General features: G+C 42.9%; 1 protein-coding gene across 2 annotated transcripts; it reads left to right on the forward strand.

Annotated features, from left to right (window-relative positions):
• Window positions 1–765: 765 nt before the first annotated feature.
• Medag (mesenteric estrogen dependent adipogenesis) lies at window positions 766–20280 on the forward strand. Of its 2 annotated transcripts, XM_042685518.1 has the most exons (6): window positions 766–783; window positions 1327–1781; window positions 11608–11717; window positions 15169–15281; window positions 16263–16548; window positions 18970–20280. In XM_042685518.1, exons 2-6 carry the CDS (start codon window positions 1504–1506, stop codon window positions 19092–19094), a joined length of 912 nt encoding a protein of 303 aa, XP_042541452.1. In that variant the 5' UTR covers window positions 766–783; window positions 1327–1503; the 3' UTR covers window positions 19095–20280. The 2 variants fall into 2 exon arrangements, with proteins under 2 accessions (XP_042541452.1, XP_042541451.1); XM_042685517.1 differs by lacking the exon at window positions 766–783 and having other exon boundaries at window positions 1242–1781.
• Window positions 20281–20797: the final 517 nt, after the last annotated feature.

Consider the following 20797-nt stretch of genomic DNA (forward strand, 5'->3'; position numbering starts at 1 on the left):
AAGACTGATTTAGCAGTGATGAATGCATCCTGCCCAGTATTGATTGAACGGTGAGCTAGACGTATTCAGAGAGGCCCGAGTCCGGAGAAAAGATACATTTTTTCTAAAACAGGAGCAGAAAATGGAGCTCAACTATATCTTAGGGCTCAAATGAAATAGAGCATAAGGACTTTGCATTCAATTTAATTAAACTTATGCAAAAGTCCACTATTGGAGGCACCCAAAAGACAAAAGATCAGCCCTTCTAAATTCTATATTTACCTGTTAGGTGGCACCTTAGAGTCCAAAGACCCACAAGTCCTGCCATCCAGGAAGTCTCAAGCAAGGGCTAGATGCTCCTCTCTTCTCACAGTAAGCAGAGATTTTCATTTAAGACAACATAACTGTCAGGATTTCTTTTGCCTCTTGGACTATAAGTTAGACAACATACAACAACATTGTGTTTATTTGTTCTAGTCTGTTCGGAATTTAGCTCCATCCCCTATGAGTTGTCCTGGAAATCGTCATTTAATTAAATTGAATGAAATTGTCTTCCTTTCATCCCTCAGGAGATTAATGAGCACACAGCTGCACCCTCAAATATTTATAGAATGAAGGAAGGAACACAATCCAGGAGCTCACAGAGCAGTTGAAGGGTAGGGAGGATGGCTAGGTGTTTGTGGCCCCAATCTACCTCTGCAGCCATTTAGGGTCCATGTGAAGCACAAAAAGCAAGGGATCGAGTTCAAGGGGAAGTTGTGAAGGCCAGATGGAAACGTAGCATGATGATCATTGCATTTCTAGGTGGGAGGAAGTCCAGGCACAGGAACCAGGGCCTGGAAAGACTGGGAGGAAGGAAATGCTGGGTTAGATCTAGCTGGGAGAGATGGGGATTTCAGGAGGGTGGGACAGAAGTCTGAGTGTGAGTGAGCAGGGAGGTGTAGAGGGGATGGAGGTGGAGTCCAGCACTGCCCTCTGACCACCCTTGAATCCCAGGTGGAGAGAATGGGGTGAGAGGCTGGGAGGCATGGCATGGTAGGTGCTCACCCTGAGCCAGGCCTGGGCATCTGGGGAAGGATTCTCCCCCCATCTCCAGCTGTGGGAGTGGGGAGGGGAAGGGAAGTGTCTGCCTGGTAGGGTGGGGCCATTGCTGGCTATGAGTAGCTGACCCAGAAGGGAATGACTAACTAAGGCTTGGCTCTGATCAGGCCAAAAGAAGGAAGCCAAGTTATGAGCTGATGATAACTGACTGGGCCCTGAGTGTTTGGGGTCGTGCCCATGGGCTGGGAGGGCGGATAAAACAGGCTGCCCAGCCCACGGACTGCTTTCTTTGCATCCTGCTTGCAGTGTTCCTGGTGGGCCGTGCAGCAGCTCAGGAGAGGACAGCTGTTGTGGGGTGGGCAGGTGACTACCTGATCCTACAGACCTAGCTGGCTCTGCACCTACCCAGGCAGCTTGCAGACCCTCAGGTGCCAGCTGGGGCTGGTGGGAAGCCAGACGGCAGCAGGTGGGGTGAGGACCAGCATGGCAACTGCAGCCTGTGAACCCATGGCCAGGCCCAGCTTGACCTCCATCTCGTCGGGGGAGCTGCGCAGCCTTTGGACGTGCGATTGCGAGCTGGCCCTGCTACCACTGACGCAGCTGCTGCATCTGCAGCCAGGTGCCTTCCAGCTGCGGGGCGATCAGCTGGTGGTGCCTGGGCCAGGGGACACGGGGGCAGCGCACGGAGGTTTTAACGTCTTTGGCGACGGCCTGGTGAGCCTGGATGGGCAGCTCTACCGCCTCAGCAGCTACATCAAGAGGTGGGTGTCCTTGTCTCCCTCCCTTGGGGATCATCACCTGGTCCCCCCAATTCTGTGGTGGACACCCCAAATCTTCCCTGCACAGACCTCCATCTGGGACTCTTTTTCCACCCCTCCCCTCCCCTCGTGGCTGCCTCTAGACGGCTCATTAATATCACTTGGAGCCTGCAAACTTCCTGCCCAGATTTTCTGCAGCTTGAAGCAGTACAGAAGTCAGCGTGAGGGGCGCCTCGGGGAGCACAGGGTGCAGACTCTCTTGGCCACCACTCAAGGCGCTCAGTGCTTTTCCTATTCCACTCTTTAATTGGGTGGGAAGAGCTGAGATTTGGGGGGTGTCACACCCTACAGGAAATGTTTGCAATGCCCACATCACCCCCTTGGCTTTAGATTTGGAATGTGCAGACTACACGGGGTGCAAAGAGGAAGGAGGTACCAGTTTGAACATTATTAGCTTTATCCAATGAGGAGATCGGTCCAGCAGAGAAGCAATGAGAAAAAGTTCACTTCACTGGAGACCTGGATTTCTCTGTGTCTCGTGAATGAACCAATCAGCCATGGGGGGTAGGGGTGGGGATCAAAACCTGGGGAAGCCCAGCCGGGGGCATGTGGGGAAACAGATGCAATACTGTGGCTTTTAAAGTCTCTTACAGATTGTGGGACAAACCTGAATCTTGAATTAAATAAAGGCATCCAGTTTGCTTAATTGTGATGAGCAAAGTAACTGAAATGCTTAGGCTGGGATGTGGGTCATCCATCTCAGCATATAAAGAAGGAGGGCAATTCATGTCTGATTCTACCTAGCCTCCCACCCCCAGGGACCAATCTGGGGGAAGAGAGTGAAAAGCTCTGCTTATATGTAATCCAGGGATTGAGCACTCCGGAGAGTCAAGTTGAGATCTAGAGTCTGATTGATTAAGGAGCCCCTCCCACCTCCTATCCCCCCACATGCCCCTGTGACTCAGAAAGGCAATACTGGGCACCCAGTGAGTGGGATGGATCCTAGAAGGGCAGGTAAAAATAAGAGAGAGATTTACAGGGCCTTCTTCAAGGCTGCTGGAAGCAGAGCAGGAGAGCAGGTGGGAGGGTTTGCTTTGCCTCACCAAAACAGTGGAAGCGTTTGAGTACCTGAAAAGTCATTCTCCAGCAAGAGTTTCTCCCTTAGTCATAGGAAAATTGTCAGCTGATAAGCTGGGGACAGTGAGAGGAAGGAGTCCAAAATCAGATTTATAAATGGTTAACAAAGAGATGACTGTTGGTCAGTCACAAGCTCCCATCTATAATCCTATCTACTTGAGAGGCTACGATCTGAGGATTGTGATTCAAAGCTCAGTCTAGAAAGGCTGGAATTAACAAAGAGGACCTCTAGCTGACTTCCTCTGTTTGGCATGGAAGAAACATTATGGGCAATCTAAGTAAGCACAAGGAATGATAACTGGCTATTCATTTATTTGAGTACCAGAGGGTACCAAGCGTTAGCTCACACCAGCTTACAAAGTTGGCATGATTGTCCCTGGCCATTTTAAAGTGGGGGAAACTTAGGACTCAGAGATAAATGATGAACCTCAGGCAGATACCGAAAGCGTTCTATGTAGAAGCTAGGCTTCTAGGTAGCATCATCTAACAGGGATATCAAACATTTGGTCCTCCAGCCATGTAAGGCCCTCAAAATCACTTGGCACATGACTGAACAGACATGCAGCATTTTTTTTTGTATGCTTCCTGTCTGCTGCCTTCTGCCTGTATTGATAATTCTGTATGGCTCTCAAATGATGTCATAAATACCCCAATGGTTGTTGGCAGAAAAAAGGTTACCCAACTCTGGAACTTATGCTGCCAGAAAACTGCCTTGAGCCAGAAATAACTCTTCCTTCTTTCAGCCTGTAGCAGCTTTTCACATAGTCAATAACTGAGCAAGTAACTCACAAGTAAATAACTGGGATCTATCAGCCCATGGGTACCTTCTACAGTGAGCCTAAAAAGAGGATGGGCGTGCAGGAGATTTAAGGAAGGTCCTGAAGGCAGAGGTGTAACCTGCTTCTGCTCACATCTGGACATCTGTTGGCTAGGTGAGTGGCAGTTACGCACAGTGCTGGGGCAGAGGGCAAGATGAATGGGGAGAAACTCATGAGGCAAGCTAGGGAAGAGTCGGGGAAGGGACACATTTTGATTTGTGCTGAACAGAAGGCCCCCTGCCTCTCCCTCTCTCCCCCAGTGGAGCTGTCTGCTGCTCAGACTCAGGGGTCTCAGCTGCATATGAAGCTTGCAGGGCTGTGCACCTGTCCTGTGACCCTCCTCTGCTCTGTCCCAATTCTCAGATGTGGAAACCTGCCCAGAGTAGCAGCCTCTGTACAGGGTGCCTCACAACACTGTTGAAATGATACCCATCCCCACACTGAGCTGGGAGTCTGGTGAGACCCAGCTTAGAGGAAGTGCAGACAAGCTGGGAATGCCAGGCTCGGCATGGTACCAGCTCAGCCACCCTGAGATGTATCCTTTAACTCCGTGGAACTCCGTTTTCTCAGCTATAAAGTGGGAATAATAATCTTCTCAATCTTAGAAGGCTCATGTGTAGACTTAAAATTGGGAAAGTCCTCAAAAAACAGTGATTGGCATACATTTATCCCTTGACAGATGTTAGAATCCCTCTCTCTATAAAATATGTCTATCTATCAATCATTTGTGTGTGTGTGTGTGTGTGTGTGTGTGTGTGTGTGTGTGTGTGTGTGTGTGTGTATGTGTGTGTGTTCCACTAGAGGACTTTGAAGTCGGGTTCTGGAGCATGTTAGACTTGCTTGCTTAGCTGACACTCTACCACTTGAGCCAAGTCACCAGCCTGATGTTTTTGCTGGTTATTTTGGTGACAAAGTGTCACTAACTTTATGCTTGGGTTAGCCTCAAGCCTCAAATCTCCAGAGCACAGCCTCCTATATAGCTAAGATTACAGGCTTGAGTCACTAATGTCAGGCTAAGTAAGCTTTTATATTATTATTATTATTACATAGACCCACAAACTAAGTATATTACACATATGATTTAATTTATTAGCCACCTCATAGGATAACTTTTGTTAGCACAGGTAAGGAAAATGAATTCTAAGATGTTAAAGTATTTAGATGCCTTCCAAAAGAGGGTATTTTAACTTTGAACCCTTGTGGAAGTCACAGAACCAGACATCACACTCTGATCCATCTGTTGGTCCTAAAACCACAGGCAGTGCTGCCTCTCTTCCTGGCTTCCTCCTCCAGAACTTGGCTCTGACCTCCAGCCACACTGAGGGCTATTCTCTTAGGCTTACCTGGGCACTGTCAAAGGTCTGCCTGGCCTGTTGAATGTAGCCACTTTGTAGCTCCAGAACTCTTGTTTTGCCAATCTCTTTGTCAGAATAACCTTTCATTTAATATCTGTCTCACTTCAATAAATGGCTTCAACTCCTGGCCCCATCCCCTCTATTCCCATTTATTTAAACAGACTAGACATAACCTAGTGGAGTTTGAATACACAAATGCATCAGATGCTTTACATTTCTCTGGCACTTGCAAGTTTGAATGAATTATTGGTTTGTAAGACTGCATGGCAGGCGCTATGTCTCTAGTGTGTCTCAAGCGTCGAATGAGTTTGCAAGGCTCCTGGGGATATTGATCCAACATGATGGAATAATATGATGGAATAATACTGAGAGAGGCTCTGTCTACTTTTTTTTCTTTTTCTTTTTTTCTGTTGCCAGTTCTGGGGCTTGACCTCAGGGCTTTGGTGCTGTCCCTGAACTTTTTTGCTAAAGGTAAGTGCTCTTGAGCCACTTAGTGTTCTTACTGCTTGATCTACAGCTTTACTTCTGGCTTTTTGGTGGTTAATTGGAGATAAAGAGTCTCATGGACATTGCTGCCCAGAGCTGGCTTCAAACTGAGGTCCTCAGATCTCAGCCTCCTGAGTAGCTAGGATTACAGGCATCAGCTACCAGCACTCAGCTTGGACTCTGAATTATAACAAGATCCCAGTGCCATGTGAACTAGGATCACACTTAGAGCAAGAAGGTCTTATTCACCCATCATTTCATATTGAAATGGCATATTCTGTCAAAGAGACCATCGGAAGCAAGATGGTTTCTTTTCTCATCTTTGTGTTCCCAGAACCTAGCACACAGGAGTTTAGTAAATCTTCATTGTATATAGGCACGGATGGACAAAATCTCTGTCAAATCAATGTTTTACCCAGACCAAGCACCCACAAGCTACTTTATGAATAAACAGATGGACATGTAGATGCTTGATTCAAGCCACAGATGTGAGCATCCCAAATCTGAACATTTTGTTAAGTCTCACTGAAGTTAGTGTAGAAAGAGAAGCTGGCGAAGCTCTGCACAAAGTGATCAAGCAATCACTGAGAACAGACACTTGCTCACCCTAACAGTGGTCTGTGCCTGAGGGCTTTTGCTTAGGGTCCCAGCCAAAGACTGTGAAAGCCACAGCAGTTCCAGGGCCTCCTACATACACAAACATGATTGCTGCATGCACCTCTTTTTCTCTGCTCTGAAATCTATGTGCTTTTTTTTCCTTTTTAACTGTTGTCACTTAACACACCACATAAAGTTTGCTGTGTTAACCATTTTGAGAGAACAGTTGAGTGTCATAAAGTAATTTCATATGTTTGTGCAACCATTACCTCTGGCCCCCTTCAGAATGATTTCATCCCAGATCAAAGCTCTGGGCCCACTAAAGAGTTTCTTAGTCCTGTCTCTTCCAGCTCAAGTAACACCATTTGTTTTCCCTGAATGAATTAGATTATTCTGTTTAACTAATAGAAGTTTGAATTATTTTGTGGGTTATTTCACTTAGCACATTGTCTTCAAGGTTTATTGAGGTTGGAGTCCATGTCAATATTTCCTTTCTTTTCTTTCCACCACACGTTTAATCACTCTTCTGCTGTTTCCACGTTTGGGCCACTATGAATGCTGCTTCCGGGAACAGAGGTGTTTAAATGTGTATTTGAGTTTCTACTTTCATTTGTTTATTTGGAATATAAAGATTTATTATTTTTATTTTAATTGGAAAATACTTAAAAGCTTCTATGATATTCCACTGGGATGTTTTCATAAGGGTGTATATATAGTTAAAAGACAGACATACCGGGCTCTGGTGGCTCACTCCTATAATCCTAGCTATTCAGAAGGCTGAGATCTGAGAATCTCAATTAAAAGCCAGGCAGAAAAATCCATGAGACCTTTATCTCTAATTAACCACCAAAAATCCAGAAGTGGAAATGTACCTCAAATGATAGAATGCTGGCCTTGAGTGAAAAAGCTAAGAGGCAGCATTCAGGCCTTGAATTCAAGTCCCAGTACTAGCATAATCCCCCCTCCCCTCCACCACACACAGAGTCAACTTTGGGTTTGAATTTCTGTTTAGAGTCAGAGGAAGCTTGGGCCTGCTTTCCAGATCCATGACCAAGCAAGGGTGTGAAATATAGTGGGACCCTGCGGGCTGGCCTCACCCAGGAGAGCTGGTCTTTCAGCCACTCCTGGGTTTGCTACCAGCAGAATAATGTGCTGTTTCTAGAACCCATCTTTTACACATTGCCTCCTTAAGCTATTTCCTTTAGTCTTCCAACCTGAAAAAAAATGAGTACAGAAGCCGGAGTAGAGGAGGCGAAACTGCTCATCATATCCTGGGAACTCAAATGAACACAGCCTTGGTTCATGTCCACTGAAGCTTACAGAACTTCACTTTGTGGAAGTGACCAGGATAAGAATTGCTCATGATGTTCATCAGGCATCAGTTAGGAGCCCAAGTCGCTGTGTCCATGTCACATATCCTGCATTTTTATCATGAGAAAATTCTGTCATTGCTACTCTGATACATGAGGGAGAAGGTCAGCCAGGGGAAGTACCTCACTCAAGGTCACAGCAAACTCTCTGGCCTGGACTGGAGTTCACACACCAATTAGGACATGAATTAGATCTCATTGTGAGACACTGCTTTTTCTTCCAGTCTTTGCATTAAAGCCAGGCTTAGGAAGTTTCAGCCCAGAGGTATTTAGGTGCCAAGTTAAAAGTGATGAAGAACTGAAAATTGAAAGGAATGATATAACTTAAAATGTTTGCTTTTTATCCCTAATGTAACTCCAGCAAATATAATAAATATTCAATACATAGAGGCAATATTTGCATTACTAATTCGGAAATATTCACGATTAAACATCAAATAGCTCGTCCCTAAAGTACTCTAGTAAGTTTCATCTTTGAATAAAACCAGTGATTAAATGTCAATTACTTAAATACCTGCAGGACTTAACAACTAGATCCTTTGATCCTTTTGTACTTTATTGACTTACATATTCAAATCTTGTAACAGTGAATTTCAAAGGAATTCTCATATTTACTTAGTTCACTAGAATTTTGAGGCATTTAACAATTGGATCATATAACTAAGAGACAGGAAATGGAGGAATTACAAAGGATCAGTAGGCTATCTTGTTCATAATTTAGCTTTTCCAGATTTCAGTGACCTGTAGTCTCCTGTGATCAAAGAAGATGAAACAGAAATTTCCAGAAATAAATAATTGAGAAGTCTTAAGTTGTGTACCATTCCAAATAATATGATGAACTCTCCTGCTGTCATGCTCCTCCTTGGATCATGTATTCATGTTGTATATGCTACTCTTCTTTAGTCACTTGATAGGTTTCTAAATTAGTATATGGACTATCAAGGTATCACAGTGCTTGTGCATAGGGTCTGGTACTATCCAAGGTTTATGGGCATTCTCTGAGGGTCTTGGAATATATCCCTAGAGGCTAAGGAGGGATTACTGTAGCTCTTATTTAGCTTAGCTAGAGACAGGGATTTTATTAAGTAAGACTCTTACCACAATCTTTTGTCTGTAAGTTCTAGTATCAGAGCTTCTCAGATAAACAGTGTTTTCACACATCTGGGCTATTTACAACTTATTACAGTCCTTCAAAAGCCTCTACATAATCAAAAGCACATTAAATTATGTTGCACATCCATTTATTATCCAGGTGTTTTACTAAACTCAGATTCTAAAATGGGTACTTCTTGTATAGGTTAGTCCTCTAACTCAGATACAACCCTCAGTTCTGTATATATAAATACACACGAGTGTGCACATGCACTCATTGCACACTCTCTTGCTCACACACATACACACCAAGAAATCACTTTTTGAGTCCTATACAGAATTCAAAATGTCTTGCATAGAATTCTTTGGAAAACTGGTAGTTCTTTCTACTGGCAGCCATTCCTTTCTTTTAGAGGCCAAAGAAACTACTAGGATTTCAACTCAGAGCCCTGCTCTTCCATAGAGTCGTATCCTATTCCCATCTTGAATGTGTGTATGTGTGTGTGTATGTGTGTGTGTGTATGTGTGTGTGTGAGTGTGTGTGTGTGGGCAGAACTGGGGGTTTGAACTCAGGGCCTCAGGCTCTTGATTAGGTCTTTCACTCAAGGATGACCATGTACTCCTTGAGCCGCATCTCCACTTCTGGCATCTCATCGGTTCATTGGAGATATTCTCTCAAATTTGTCTGCTTGGGTTAGCTTTGAAACATGATCCTCCCATCTGTAGCTAGGATTGTGCCTGGCTCCACCCTAAGTTGATGTATCTACACCTCACTGTCTTTTCATGTTTTGCTCAGGTGAGGATGGTGATGAAAGGAAAAATCATACAAATCATAGTCATACAATCCTGTTTTGCTTTTTGTTTGTTTGTTTTTGTTTTCCCATCCTGGGGCTTGAAACCAGGGCCTGGCCTTTGTCCCATAGCTTTTTTGATCAATGCAAACTCTCCACCACTTGAACCACAACTCCACTTCCAGGTTTTTTTGGTGATTAATTGGAATTAAGAGTCTCATGGACTTTCCTGCCCGGGCTAGTTTTAAACCTGGATCATCATATCAGCCTCCTGAATAGTCAGGATTTCAAGTGTGAGCCAAGAGTGTCCAGAGTCCTGTCTGCATTCTTTTGTTGTTGTTGGTGGTGGTGGTCATGGGGCTTGAGCTCTGGGCCTGGGTACTGTCCCTCAGCTCTTCAGCTCAAGGCTAGTGCTCTACCACTTGAGCCACAGAACCACTTCTGGTTTTCTGGTGGTTTATTGGAGATGAGTCTCATGGACGTTGCTGTCCAGTCTGGCTTGGAACCACCATCCTCAGATCTGAGTTTCCCGAGTTGCTAGGATTACAGGTGTGAGCCACTAACGCCTGGCATGTCTTCATTCTTTTACCCTCTCCATACTCAGGTCATACCTGCTTCCAGCTCCTGACCCTGCTTCATGCTTCATTTCCTCCTTCCTCTCTGGAGTCCTCTCCTTTCACACACCCCAGAGCATCAAACATCTGTTCCCCTTTGAGTGTATTCTAGAATACACTCAAATCTCTTTTCCTCCCCTTCTTCACCATAGGACCAACTCCCAGACTATCACTAGTTCAGGTGGTTTTGAAATGGAGACTATTTTCAAAGGCAGATAAAGTAGAAGTCAGGAAATACCTCTGAAGCTCCATGGGGGGGTGGTCATGATTAAAAGCTTTCAAAATCATGTTTGGCAATCCTGTAAAAAGATAATGACATAGACCTGGAGACTGCCAAGCAGGATCTGTGTTTTCCTGCCTGGGGTCAATATTCTCCCACATCCTCCCACATCTTGGCTGCCATCTTGTATCTGGCTCCTAGGAGGGGGTTGTGGGCCATGGGCAAGTGGGAAGGATGCCAAGACAACAGTATGGCCAAAGCTCCCTGCAGCAGTCCATTGCTTTCTAAGGCTGTAATTTTCATGTCAGGCAATGGAAGGACAGCTAATCTGACAGAAATGGCTGGAGCTGTCTCTGCCATGAGTAGACAGAAGCAGTCACTTGGTATTGTAGCAAAAAGCAGTTCATGCTGTCCACTCAGTCAGCCCATGCAGATATTGCTAGATGTCTGAATGGGAAGCCAGCTTTGTGTTCAGGAGGGACTGGGACAAAGGTGTCTTTCAGCCCACTGCATGCCATCCAGTTGTCTCTGTCAACCACACAGCCTGTGAGCTTGCTGTAGTTCAGAAAAAAATAAACTAGCCACCTTCCTAAAAGGAAGATAATTTGCACTCGGAGCTTTAGATTAACAACGGTGGTAGTGACATATAAAGACTGCTTAGAAAATCTATAGGGCAGTGAGAAGGAGCTAACCTGCTAGAAAATGAGAGTCAAGATTCAGAAAAAAATCTTTCTAGGCTAGAATAATGAACTAAAACCAAGGAATCTAAATTTAATGAGGATATGGGCAAAGGTCCAATAATAGCTTTTTAAAAAACTGCACAAGGATTGAAGAAATATAAATTAGTAATAGCTCATACAGATGTTGCTTGATTTTGTTATTGACCCAGGGGCTGCATTTATCTTGAGATTAGGGGGGAGAAGTGGGAAACAAGAAAAAGAAAATACCAGCCCTACCAATTAGGTAAGATGAGTCCACAGTAGAAAACTCAGCCAGTTTCAATGAGTATACTTTATTCTTGAACCTGGTGACTTAAAAGTTTGAGTTAGTTTCAAGCAATCTCTTTTAGCCCAAATAACAGATGGATCTGGCTTTAATCTGATAAAGAGATAAGCATTGACACCAAGCTATCTCAAAGTCCATGTCACCTTTGGGTCTTACACTGAACCCTTGGTCAATCAGCTATTAGCAGGACAACGAGATTTATCTATATGGTATAACATATGAGAACCTCTGCATGGACCCATTCCCTTAAAGGCTTGAGACTGGGTCAGGCACTTGTCTAGTAAGTACATCTTCTTCCTTAAATGAGACATTTGCAATTTGTCTTCCTCCCCTCCCCCCCATAGGTATGTGGAATTGACTAACTACTGTGATTATAAAGACTATAGGGAAACTATACTGAGCAAACCCATGCTGTTCTTCATTAATGTAATGACCAAAAAAGACACTTCAAAAGGTAAGCATATAAATAATTTTGGTGGGTTTCTGTCTTGCTGGGCTATAGGCTAAAGTATGTTGATGGTGTGGAGCATGGAGAAACTAGGACAGATGTCTCATTATAGCAAGGTCAACATCAAGGAGTCTGGTATGTGAGACTATCTGGCATATGGAAGCAGATTGCAGAACCAATTTCTTTAAAAAATATAATTTTATTATTCTTATTAAGATGTTGTAAAGAGAGGGTATAATTTCACGATCCAGATAAAGGACCAATTTCTAATGATCCTAGAGCAAGAAGCTCTCTATTTGGAAGCTTCTTTCTTCCTTCCTGCCTAGTCAGGAAGTGATTTCACTTTCTGAACTTTCAGAGATTCTACTTCCTGTCTAGGCAGGAAGGGAGCTGATATTCTAGGCCTTCAGGGGTTGTAGAAATGCCTGGAATGGTAAAGATGACATGTAATCTACTTAGTTATCAAACACTTACTGTGCTTTAGGCTTGCTTTACTGTGATTGATTGGCACAAGGTCCCTCTGGGGTTTATCATTCAAATGGGAACATTTAAACTATGGAAGTCAATATTAACAATTTTGCTGGGACAATAATATACATTTGGAATGACCCAAGAAACTAAAATATGTTTGTCCTACATATATTATCCTTATTCTATAGATGAGAAAATTAAGATAAAGAAAATAAATAGCAAGTTTAGTTGCTTTATGTTTGATGTTTGTATGTGAGAATTTTGTGTGTAGACACATCTGTTACTGTGACAGCTTAATTCCAATAGGAAAAATTTTATTTCCCCTTCTCTTTCTGCTCTCAGGGTTAAGTCATGGGCATAATGTTCAAAGATAAGGGCAGAGTAAATTGAACTTGCTTCTAAATGGCTTTCTTAAAATAAGTACATGGTAATAAATGATGTACAAATTTCAAGTAGACATCCTCCAACATTGCTTTGGATTAGTCAACTCTTGACACATTTCCTAGTTTAAAGGCAGGACAACTCATTGTACAAAGGGGGCCAGAACACTCAGTGACAAACAGCACTTGTCAAGCATCTGAGCCCCTCGTGTGCTATGGCTTGATGATGACCAGAGAGCTGGCTGGCTCTGGGGAAATGTAATTCACAACTATTCCAAGGACATCTCCTGCACTGACCTCTCAGAATCTAAAGAAAGAATAAGAGACTTTTCCATTTGTGAGTTGCCTACAGAGAGTACACACTTGTATGACAATTATTGTGGAAGGAGGTACAGAAACTCACCATTGATTGATCTTGGGCAAAGCTGTAAAATAAAGAGGTTCTATAATATGGAAAGATAAGATGATTGAAATTATAAAAATTGTAATTAAAGCAACTCGTCAACACTGCTCTATTCTAAGTTGAACTCTTAAAAAATTATAAAAATTATAAAAAATTAAAAAATTATAAAAAATTATAAAAAAATTATAAAAGCCATTTCTTCAGGACAATTACCAATGTCTGTAAATGTGAATGACATCTTCTAGAGTTGTACAGTGCACAATCTGCCCATCCAACATAGCTGTGGAATATAGTAGCCCTGCTTAAAGTTCCTTTAAGGAGCCTGAAGGTCTTGGTTTGGTTTCTGTGGAATTTAATTCAAGGTACCAAAAAGCTTGCTTGATTCATTTTACTTATCACTTGTCTCAATGAAGATATAGGCTGTTTATATATAAAGTGCCTGAATAATTCAGAAGAAAGGAAAACATGGGTAGGAAAATAAAGATGAATAAGCTTAGCTCAAAATGTATTCCTTGTGGGCCGGGAAGGTGGCTCAGTGGTAGAGCGCTTACCTTGCATGCATGAGGCCCTGGGTTAGATTCCTCAGCACCACATAAGCAAAAAGAAAAAAAGTTGGAAGTGGCACTGTGGCTGAAGTGGTAGAGAGTTAGCCTTGAGCTGAAGAGCTGAGGGACAGCGCCCAGGCCCAGAGTTCAGGCCCCACGACTGGACCTCCCCCAAAAAATGTATTCCTTGTTCCTGGAGCCCCACAGGTTTGCTCTGAGATATCTAGAAGCAAGTACAACATGTTCAGTTTTTCATGATGGTTCATCTTTTATTTTTATTTTTTGTTGATTGCGGGGCTTGAACTCAGGGTCTGGGCGCTGTTTATGAGCCTCTTCATCCTCAAAGCTGGTATTCTACCACTTGAGCCACAGTGCCACTTGCAGGTTTTGAGTGGTAAACTGGAGATAAGAGTCTCACAGGGACTTTTCTGTTGAGGCTGGCTTCAAAATGTGACTCAGATCTCAGCTTCCTGAGTAGCTAGGATTACAGATGTGAGCCACCTGCACTTGCCTAATTACCTTTAAACAGAAGATGGCATGGGTATTTGTGTCTCCCTTCATGAAGAACTTAAAATTAAAGCCATGTATCTTTTTATACCAGTTCTAGGGCTTGAACTCAGGGAGCTTTTGTGTTCAAGGCTAGTTAGTGCTCTGTCACTTAAGCCACAGCTCCACTTTCTGCTTTTTGTGTGATTCATTGGAAATAAGTGTCTTTTGGACTTTCCTGCCCCCGGCTGACTTTGAATCTAGATACTTATATCTCAGACTCCCGAGTAGCTAAGATTATAGGCTTGAGCCAACAATACCCTACAAAGCTATGGATCTTGATCTTGGATATTAGAAAAGTTAAGAGGTTAATAGTTAATAACATTCCAAGACCTAAGAAATGAACAAGTGTCCTTCAGACAGAATCAGATATAAAGGATTAGAACATAAACCAAAAGAAACAAGAGATAAAAACCCTCAGTTGTCTGATGGTTCAAATCTGTGATGTTAAATAGCAGGTGAGACATTTTCTCCACTTGGAGTAGTGTTAGGGAAGGAAGACAGGAGAATAAGCCTCATATGCCTTAACCCTTGAAGTCCTGGACAAGCCACAAAGCAGAGATGCTGCCAGGTGTACCCAGAGGGCCAGGAGAAGCCAGGGTGGGGAATGGAAGGCTTTGCTGGGCTTTGCTGCTGATGCTCTGCTTTGCAAATGTGGAAATGTTTTGGTTAGAGCCAAGTTGTGATTTAAATACAGCAAGGTAAATAAGTCTGAGACATGAAAACTGACCTTGTTGAGATTTCATTTTTTACCCCCCTGTGCTGGATGCATATTGTAGGGGCAAAGTTGTCCTGGGTAGTAATTATACAGTGAAGCTTTTGATCCCTGGGACATAAGTAACACACTGTAGTCCCCAGGACCCTGATTTCCTAACCTACTTTTCCACTAGCCCTGAGCTCTCCCTTCAATGCATACCAATGCTCCCTCTAAATCTTCAGAATTCTCCAGAGCATTTTGGGAAATCTCATTAGGTGCTGCGGGAGCCGACAAGGGAGGCTGTGAATGACTAAAATCTCTGTGGAAGGTGGAAAACACTGCTTTATTAAATCCTCAGAAGCACATGCATGTCATGTGCACACACTTCTTGCTGAATTCTGCTTGTTGATTCTAGAAAGGACATACGCGTTTCTTGTGAACACAAGGCATCCCAAGATAAGAAGACAGCTGGAGCAGGGGATGGACATGGTCATCTCCTCCGTGATTGGAGAAAGTTACCGACTTCAGGTCAGCTTAACTACTGAATCCAGGGCTGTGGGCCACATGCAAGGGGTCTGTGCTGTTCATCCAAGGACTGTATTTCTTGAATCTTTACCCAACTGGAGTAGACACTCAAGATGGCCCATGGATACCTGGCACCATAGATATTAGTGAACCTTTATGTATACTAGCTTTTCCTCTACTTATAGATGCAAGACAGTTTTATTTATTTATTCATATTTATGTATGTATATATCTATCTATGTATGTCCAGTCCTGGGGCTTGAACTCAGGGCCTGAGCATTGTCCCTGACTTTTTTTTTTTTTTGCTCAAGGCTAGCACTCTACCACTAGAGTCACAGTTTCACTTCTAGATTTTGAGTGGTTGAAGATAAGAGTTTCACAGACTTTCTGGCCCAGGCAGGCTTTGAGTCATAATCCTTAGATCTCAGCCTTCTCAGTAGCTAGGATTACAGGTGTGAACCACCTACTTCCAGCTCCCAGTTTTATTTAGAAAGTGGGGTCAGTCAGAGGTTAACCATAACCAATCATAAGTTAGAATAACTATAGCAATATGCATTAATAAGAATTATTTAAAACGTACAGATTATTTCTTTCTGGAACTTTCTGTTTTGTATTTTCAGATGTGGGCCAGTGAAATTATAGAAAGTAAAACCATAGATAAAGAGGGACTTTACCATATCTGACATTTTGTTTATTAGTGTCATCATTGTCATCAATTAATTGGACAGCCTCTAGCAACTTATTTAAAATGGGGTGGGAATAAGCATAATTTTATCTCAAATAGGTATGGTTGGAAAAGCAAAGATGCAGTTTTGTTTTATTTTGTTTTCCTTTTACAAACATAAAGACAACAGCTTCAAAAATTTGTGAGACTGCAAGGGAAAAAATGGGGAGTACTTTGGATATTTGGGTAGTAGTTAATTCTACAACGTTGACATGATAATCATTTCCACAAATCAATGAAATGCTTCTCTTTTCTTCCAGTTTGATTTTCAAGAAGTAGTGGTGAATTTTTTCCCTCCAGGAACTGAGGTGATTCATGGAGAAAATCTGAGCTTTGCATATGAATTCAAGGCTGATGCTTTATTTGATTTCTTCTATTGGTTTGGGCTCAGCAATTCCACTGTGAAGGTGAATGGGAAGGTCTTGAATCTGTCAAGTACAAGACCTGAAAAGAAGGAGACAATTAAGTTATTCCTGGAAAAAATGAGTGAACCTTTAATCCGAAGGAGCAGTTTCTCTGACCGGAAATTCAGTGTAACTTCTAGAGGTATGTACCAATTTCTCAGGGACAGTGCAGATTGCCATGACAAAGCCTGGAAGAGAGAGGGTGTAATGTATGAGGATTGGCGATTCCTTCAGTTGGAGAGGTCAGAGGTCAGGCCTGGTGAGAAAAGAAATATGCTATCACACAATTCAGAAAGAATTGGGAAGCATAACCCCAAAAGTATGGTGTTGCAACCCCTGTTGCATACTTGTGGTCCCAGCCAAAGCAGGAGGGTAGCCTGAGCACAGGAGTTCAAGATCAGCCTTGACAACATAGCAAGAGCCAGTGTTAAAGAGAGAGGAATCTGGTGCTAAAGGCTCATGCAAGTAATCTTAGCTATTCAGAAAACTGAGATCCAGAGGATTGTGATTAAAACCAGTCTGGGCAGATAAAGTCCCTGGGACTCCATTTCCAAAATAATCAGCAAAAGGCCAGGCTGGAGATGTGTCTCCCATGTTAGAGAAACAGCCCAACAAGTGTGAGGCCCTGAGTTCAAACTACAGAGAGACCGAGTTAGACACAGGAAAGGGAAGAAGAGGAGGATGGGGAAGTAAAGAGAAGGAGGAAGAGGAGGAGGGGAGAAAAAAAAAAAGGAAAAAGAAAGGAAGGAGCCACAGCAGAGGGAAGAGAAAAAGAAAAGACACAGTGAGCTTTCCTTTTCAGCTTGTTTACGTTTCCTGACATAGCAATCATATCATGTGGTATACCCAGAACATAATCTTAAAAGTCGTTCATTCAAATGAGGATTCATGTTCATTTCAGTATGGTTAAGTTTGACGTATTTAAAAAGAACACTGAGTCCCCTACATGTGTATTCTGGCCAGCAGAATATCATTGAAGCCATAAGTCAGGGAGGAGCACATGGTCGAGGCATCTATCTTTAACAGTATGTGGAAAGGCTCTCCGATCATGCAAGACCACAGAAGAAAAAGTCTGGAGGAACACTCATTTAAGCAACGATAAATGACATATGGCAGCTTCTTGGTTTTGATATCCATGCGGCTCAGGCAGATGGCGCAGATCACGTCTTGTCTGGATGTGTGTTTGGCTGAGCAGCAATCTCTGTCTCAGGCTAGCAGCCGCCCCGGTTCAGGACTCTCTGGTTTTTAATTGCAGGAACCCAGCAGTCTGTGAACCTGCAGAGGGCTCAATATACAGATGTAAACCACAATCTTTATTACTTGTGTTTAGTGATAGTCACTTCCTTCCAGTGTGTGTGACAAACATGCTTACACAGCTATTTTGTATTCTCATTCTCTCTCTCTCCCTGTCTCCTTTCTTTTTCCCCCTCTCCTTCTATCTCTTGCTCTCTCCCTCCCTGCTTGCCTTCCATCCTTTCCCCATTCTGTCAATGTCTATCCATTTCTTTCCATCTGTCCCTGACTCTCTCTCTTTCTGAATCTGTCTCTCCCTTCCCTCTTGGTCACTCTCTCTGTTTCCATCTTTCTCCAATTCTGTCTCTTCTCTCCACTCTCTTTCTGTCCATCCCTGTTTCTCCCAGCCCACCTTCCAGAGAAAGTCTGTCTGTTTGTCACTCAATGTTGTCTTAGCTTTCTCTGGGAAAAATGTAATAAGATAACAATATAATTACTATGTCAGAAAATATAAACAAGTTTAAAAGGAAAGACCACTGAATCTTTTCTTTTCCCTCCTTTTTTTCTTTCTTATCCCTCTTGTATTACTCCTTCCTTTCTTTTTTTCTTTTTCTTTTCTCCCCTCCTTCTCCTCCTCCTTCTCCTCTACTTTTCTATCCTCTTCCTCTTCTCTCAGAGATGCCCGGTCCTGCCCCATGACAGATCCTTTTGGGGTTTTTTTGGAGGGGGGAGATTAGTAACCCCTTCAGCAGTAAGGTCACACTTGCCGGATCCTTTTCTGATATCCTCAGCCTTACCCACTGGCTACAGCAGCCTGGGATGTTTTCTGTTTCACGGGCTCACCCACGATGAGATGACCATGAAGCGTCTGTGAAGTTGGCCATGCTTGCTAGAATGTTCCCTCAGAGCCAGATCTGGAGCCCCTTGGGTTCTAGAGTAATGGGACAGGAGCCTTCTTAGAAGATGTCACAAATGACATGATGTACCTGTTGCCTAGCAGGTAGGTCTTAGAGCCAGCGTAGGCTTGGTAGCCAGGGTAGGCCGCCAAGGCTGGTAACCTAGCTCTGGCCCCTTCAAAATATCTGCTCCCCAAATGTGAGCCTTTTGCTCTCTAGGAAGCTGTAGATCTGTAGATCTACAGCCCACAGGGAAGCAAGTGACAATCACATCCCACAGATAAGCAAAAAAGCAGCACATTTTGTTTAGTCACATTTTTAAGTTTTTTTTGGAAACCAGGATTCTCTACTAATTATTGGATGCATGAGTGTTAAAGGCATTTTGGGGGTTTGTTTTGTTGGTAATAATGATTGCTTTATTTACTGTTTTGTAGGTTCAATAGATGACGTTTTTAACTGCAATCTGTCACCCAGATCATCTCTGACAGAGCCTCTTTTGGCAGAATTACCATTTCCCAGTGTTTTGGAATCTGATGAGACACCCAACCCATTTATCTGATTGGACAGAACATTCTTGCTTTCACCCCTGCATACCAGGCCTTAGCCACAATACAAGTAGAGGGGAGGGAGCTGATGGGAGACAGGACTTTCGCACCCTTGTGGTCTCCTCCTTCTCCCTATGGCTTCCATGGAGAGACTAATCTTCAGTTTTCCTGGGCATGGTGGCCTGGCAGGCTGGGTATAGCTAGTTTCCTTCTATGTTATGGTTACCAGGATGAAAAGGCTTTGGCTACATGGCTTGAGAGGGGGACAAGGTTCCTCTATTTCAACACTTCTTCAAAGAGACAGGAGGAACAGAATACCCTGCCATCTTGGTTAGCCATGGCCCTCTGAGAGCTTTCCTGGGGGCCTCTGTAGGAGGTGTCTGTCTTGGATGTCGGCCTGTGATGTTTTATAAGTTGGGGTGTGGCACTTCACTTTGGAGATGCTTGTTCATCCCCAAGCCTAGAAAATTTGGGCCAACATCACTATTTGTCCTTGAGGACAAAAGTCCTCATCACGTCTATGTGAACCCTTCTGAGAAACACTCAGCATCAGGTTTATTGGAGGACTGCCCAGGTTGCTAGGATAGTAACCTTGTTCCCTACTGCCTGAAATGTGAACCCTGATTGGCATCCTCCTTCACATTCTGCCCATTGAAGAATGAAACCGGGTGGGGTACTAACAGTCCGTGACAGGGGAGAATCCACACTGCACACGGCAGAGTCCTCCATCTTGACAGCACATCGAGCCACTTGGGCATTTAAAATATGTTCCCAGCACTGCTAACATGAAAAGAAAAATAGAAGAAGGCTGTGTCATTACCATAATTCATTGCTACATCAGTGTGTTTCCACCTCATAGCCACAGTGGAATTCTTCCAGAGAAAAAGAAATTTCTCCAATCTCCATATGAAAGCTTGCACAAATGAATCACTACGTATGCTCATAATGAGGAAGCTTTATGGGTATTTTCTATCATTAAAAACATATTCCTGTATTATACAGTTTGATAGCTCTGCCGATGATCCTACCATCCATATTTGAAGTGTTATATAGTATATTTGCACAATTAAAACGTTTCTTAGCATTCAAAATAGACTTGATTAAATTTGTGACCCTAGGTCTGTGTGATTGGTGACTTTTGGTTTGTGGGTGTTGTTTGTGCCCTGTCATTCACTTATAATAAAAATTGTGGTTTCTGAAGCCACTTTCTCCAGAAGAGTCTTTTGAAGAACAAGGCCATGAAGTATTTGGAAGAAGAAAACAAAATTTGATTATCTTTCAGAAAAGAGGAGAGAAATGTTACTCAGTAACAGAAGAGAATAAACATCCATTGTTCAATTTAAAAAATGCATTATTCAATAAATGTGTTGACAATAAGCTTTATATCAGTGCAAACAAACCTTAGGTGGACATGAAGTATTAAATGTTTCTCTAACAAAACAGAATTTCTATTCACAAAACTAACAATGGTTTACAAATAAGTAGCTGAACTGAGAAAAACCATAGTAGTCACCCCAGGAATAAAGAGTTAGGGCATTTCTTTCATCATTAAAAACTTTTGTTGTCTCTGAAACAAATGAATTCATCCATTCAATGTGAATTCAGCAAACATTTATCAACCACCTACCAGGAACTATGCATGGTTGCTCATGTACTTTTATAGCAGATATTACAAAAAAACCCCAAACCACGAGATTAGGAAATCTATAAAATGGAC

The sequence above is a fragment of the Dipodomys spectabilis genome, unplaced genomic scaffold (genome assembly GCF_019054845.1).
Source record: "Dipodomys spectabilis isolate Male_0828 unplaced genomic scaffold, ASM1905484v1 ptg000095l, whole genome shotgun sequence".
In the NCBI taxonomy this organism is placed as follows: domain Eukaryota; kingdom Metazoa; phylum Chordata; class Mammalia; order Rodentia; family Heteromyidae; genus Dipodomys; species Dipodomys spectabilis.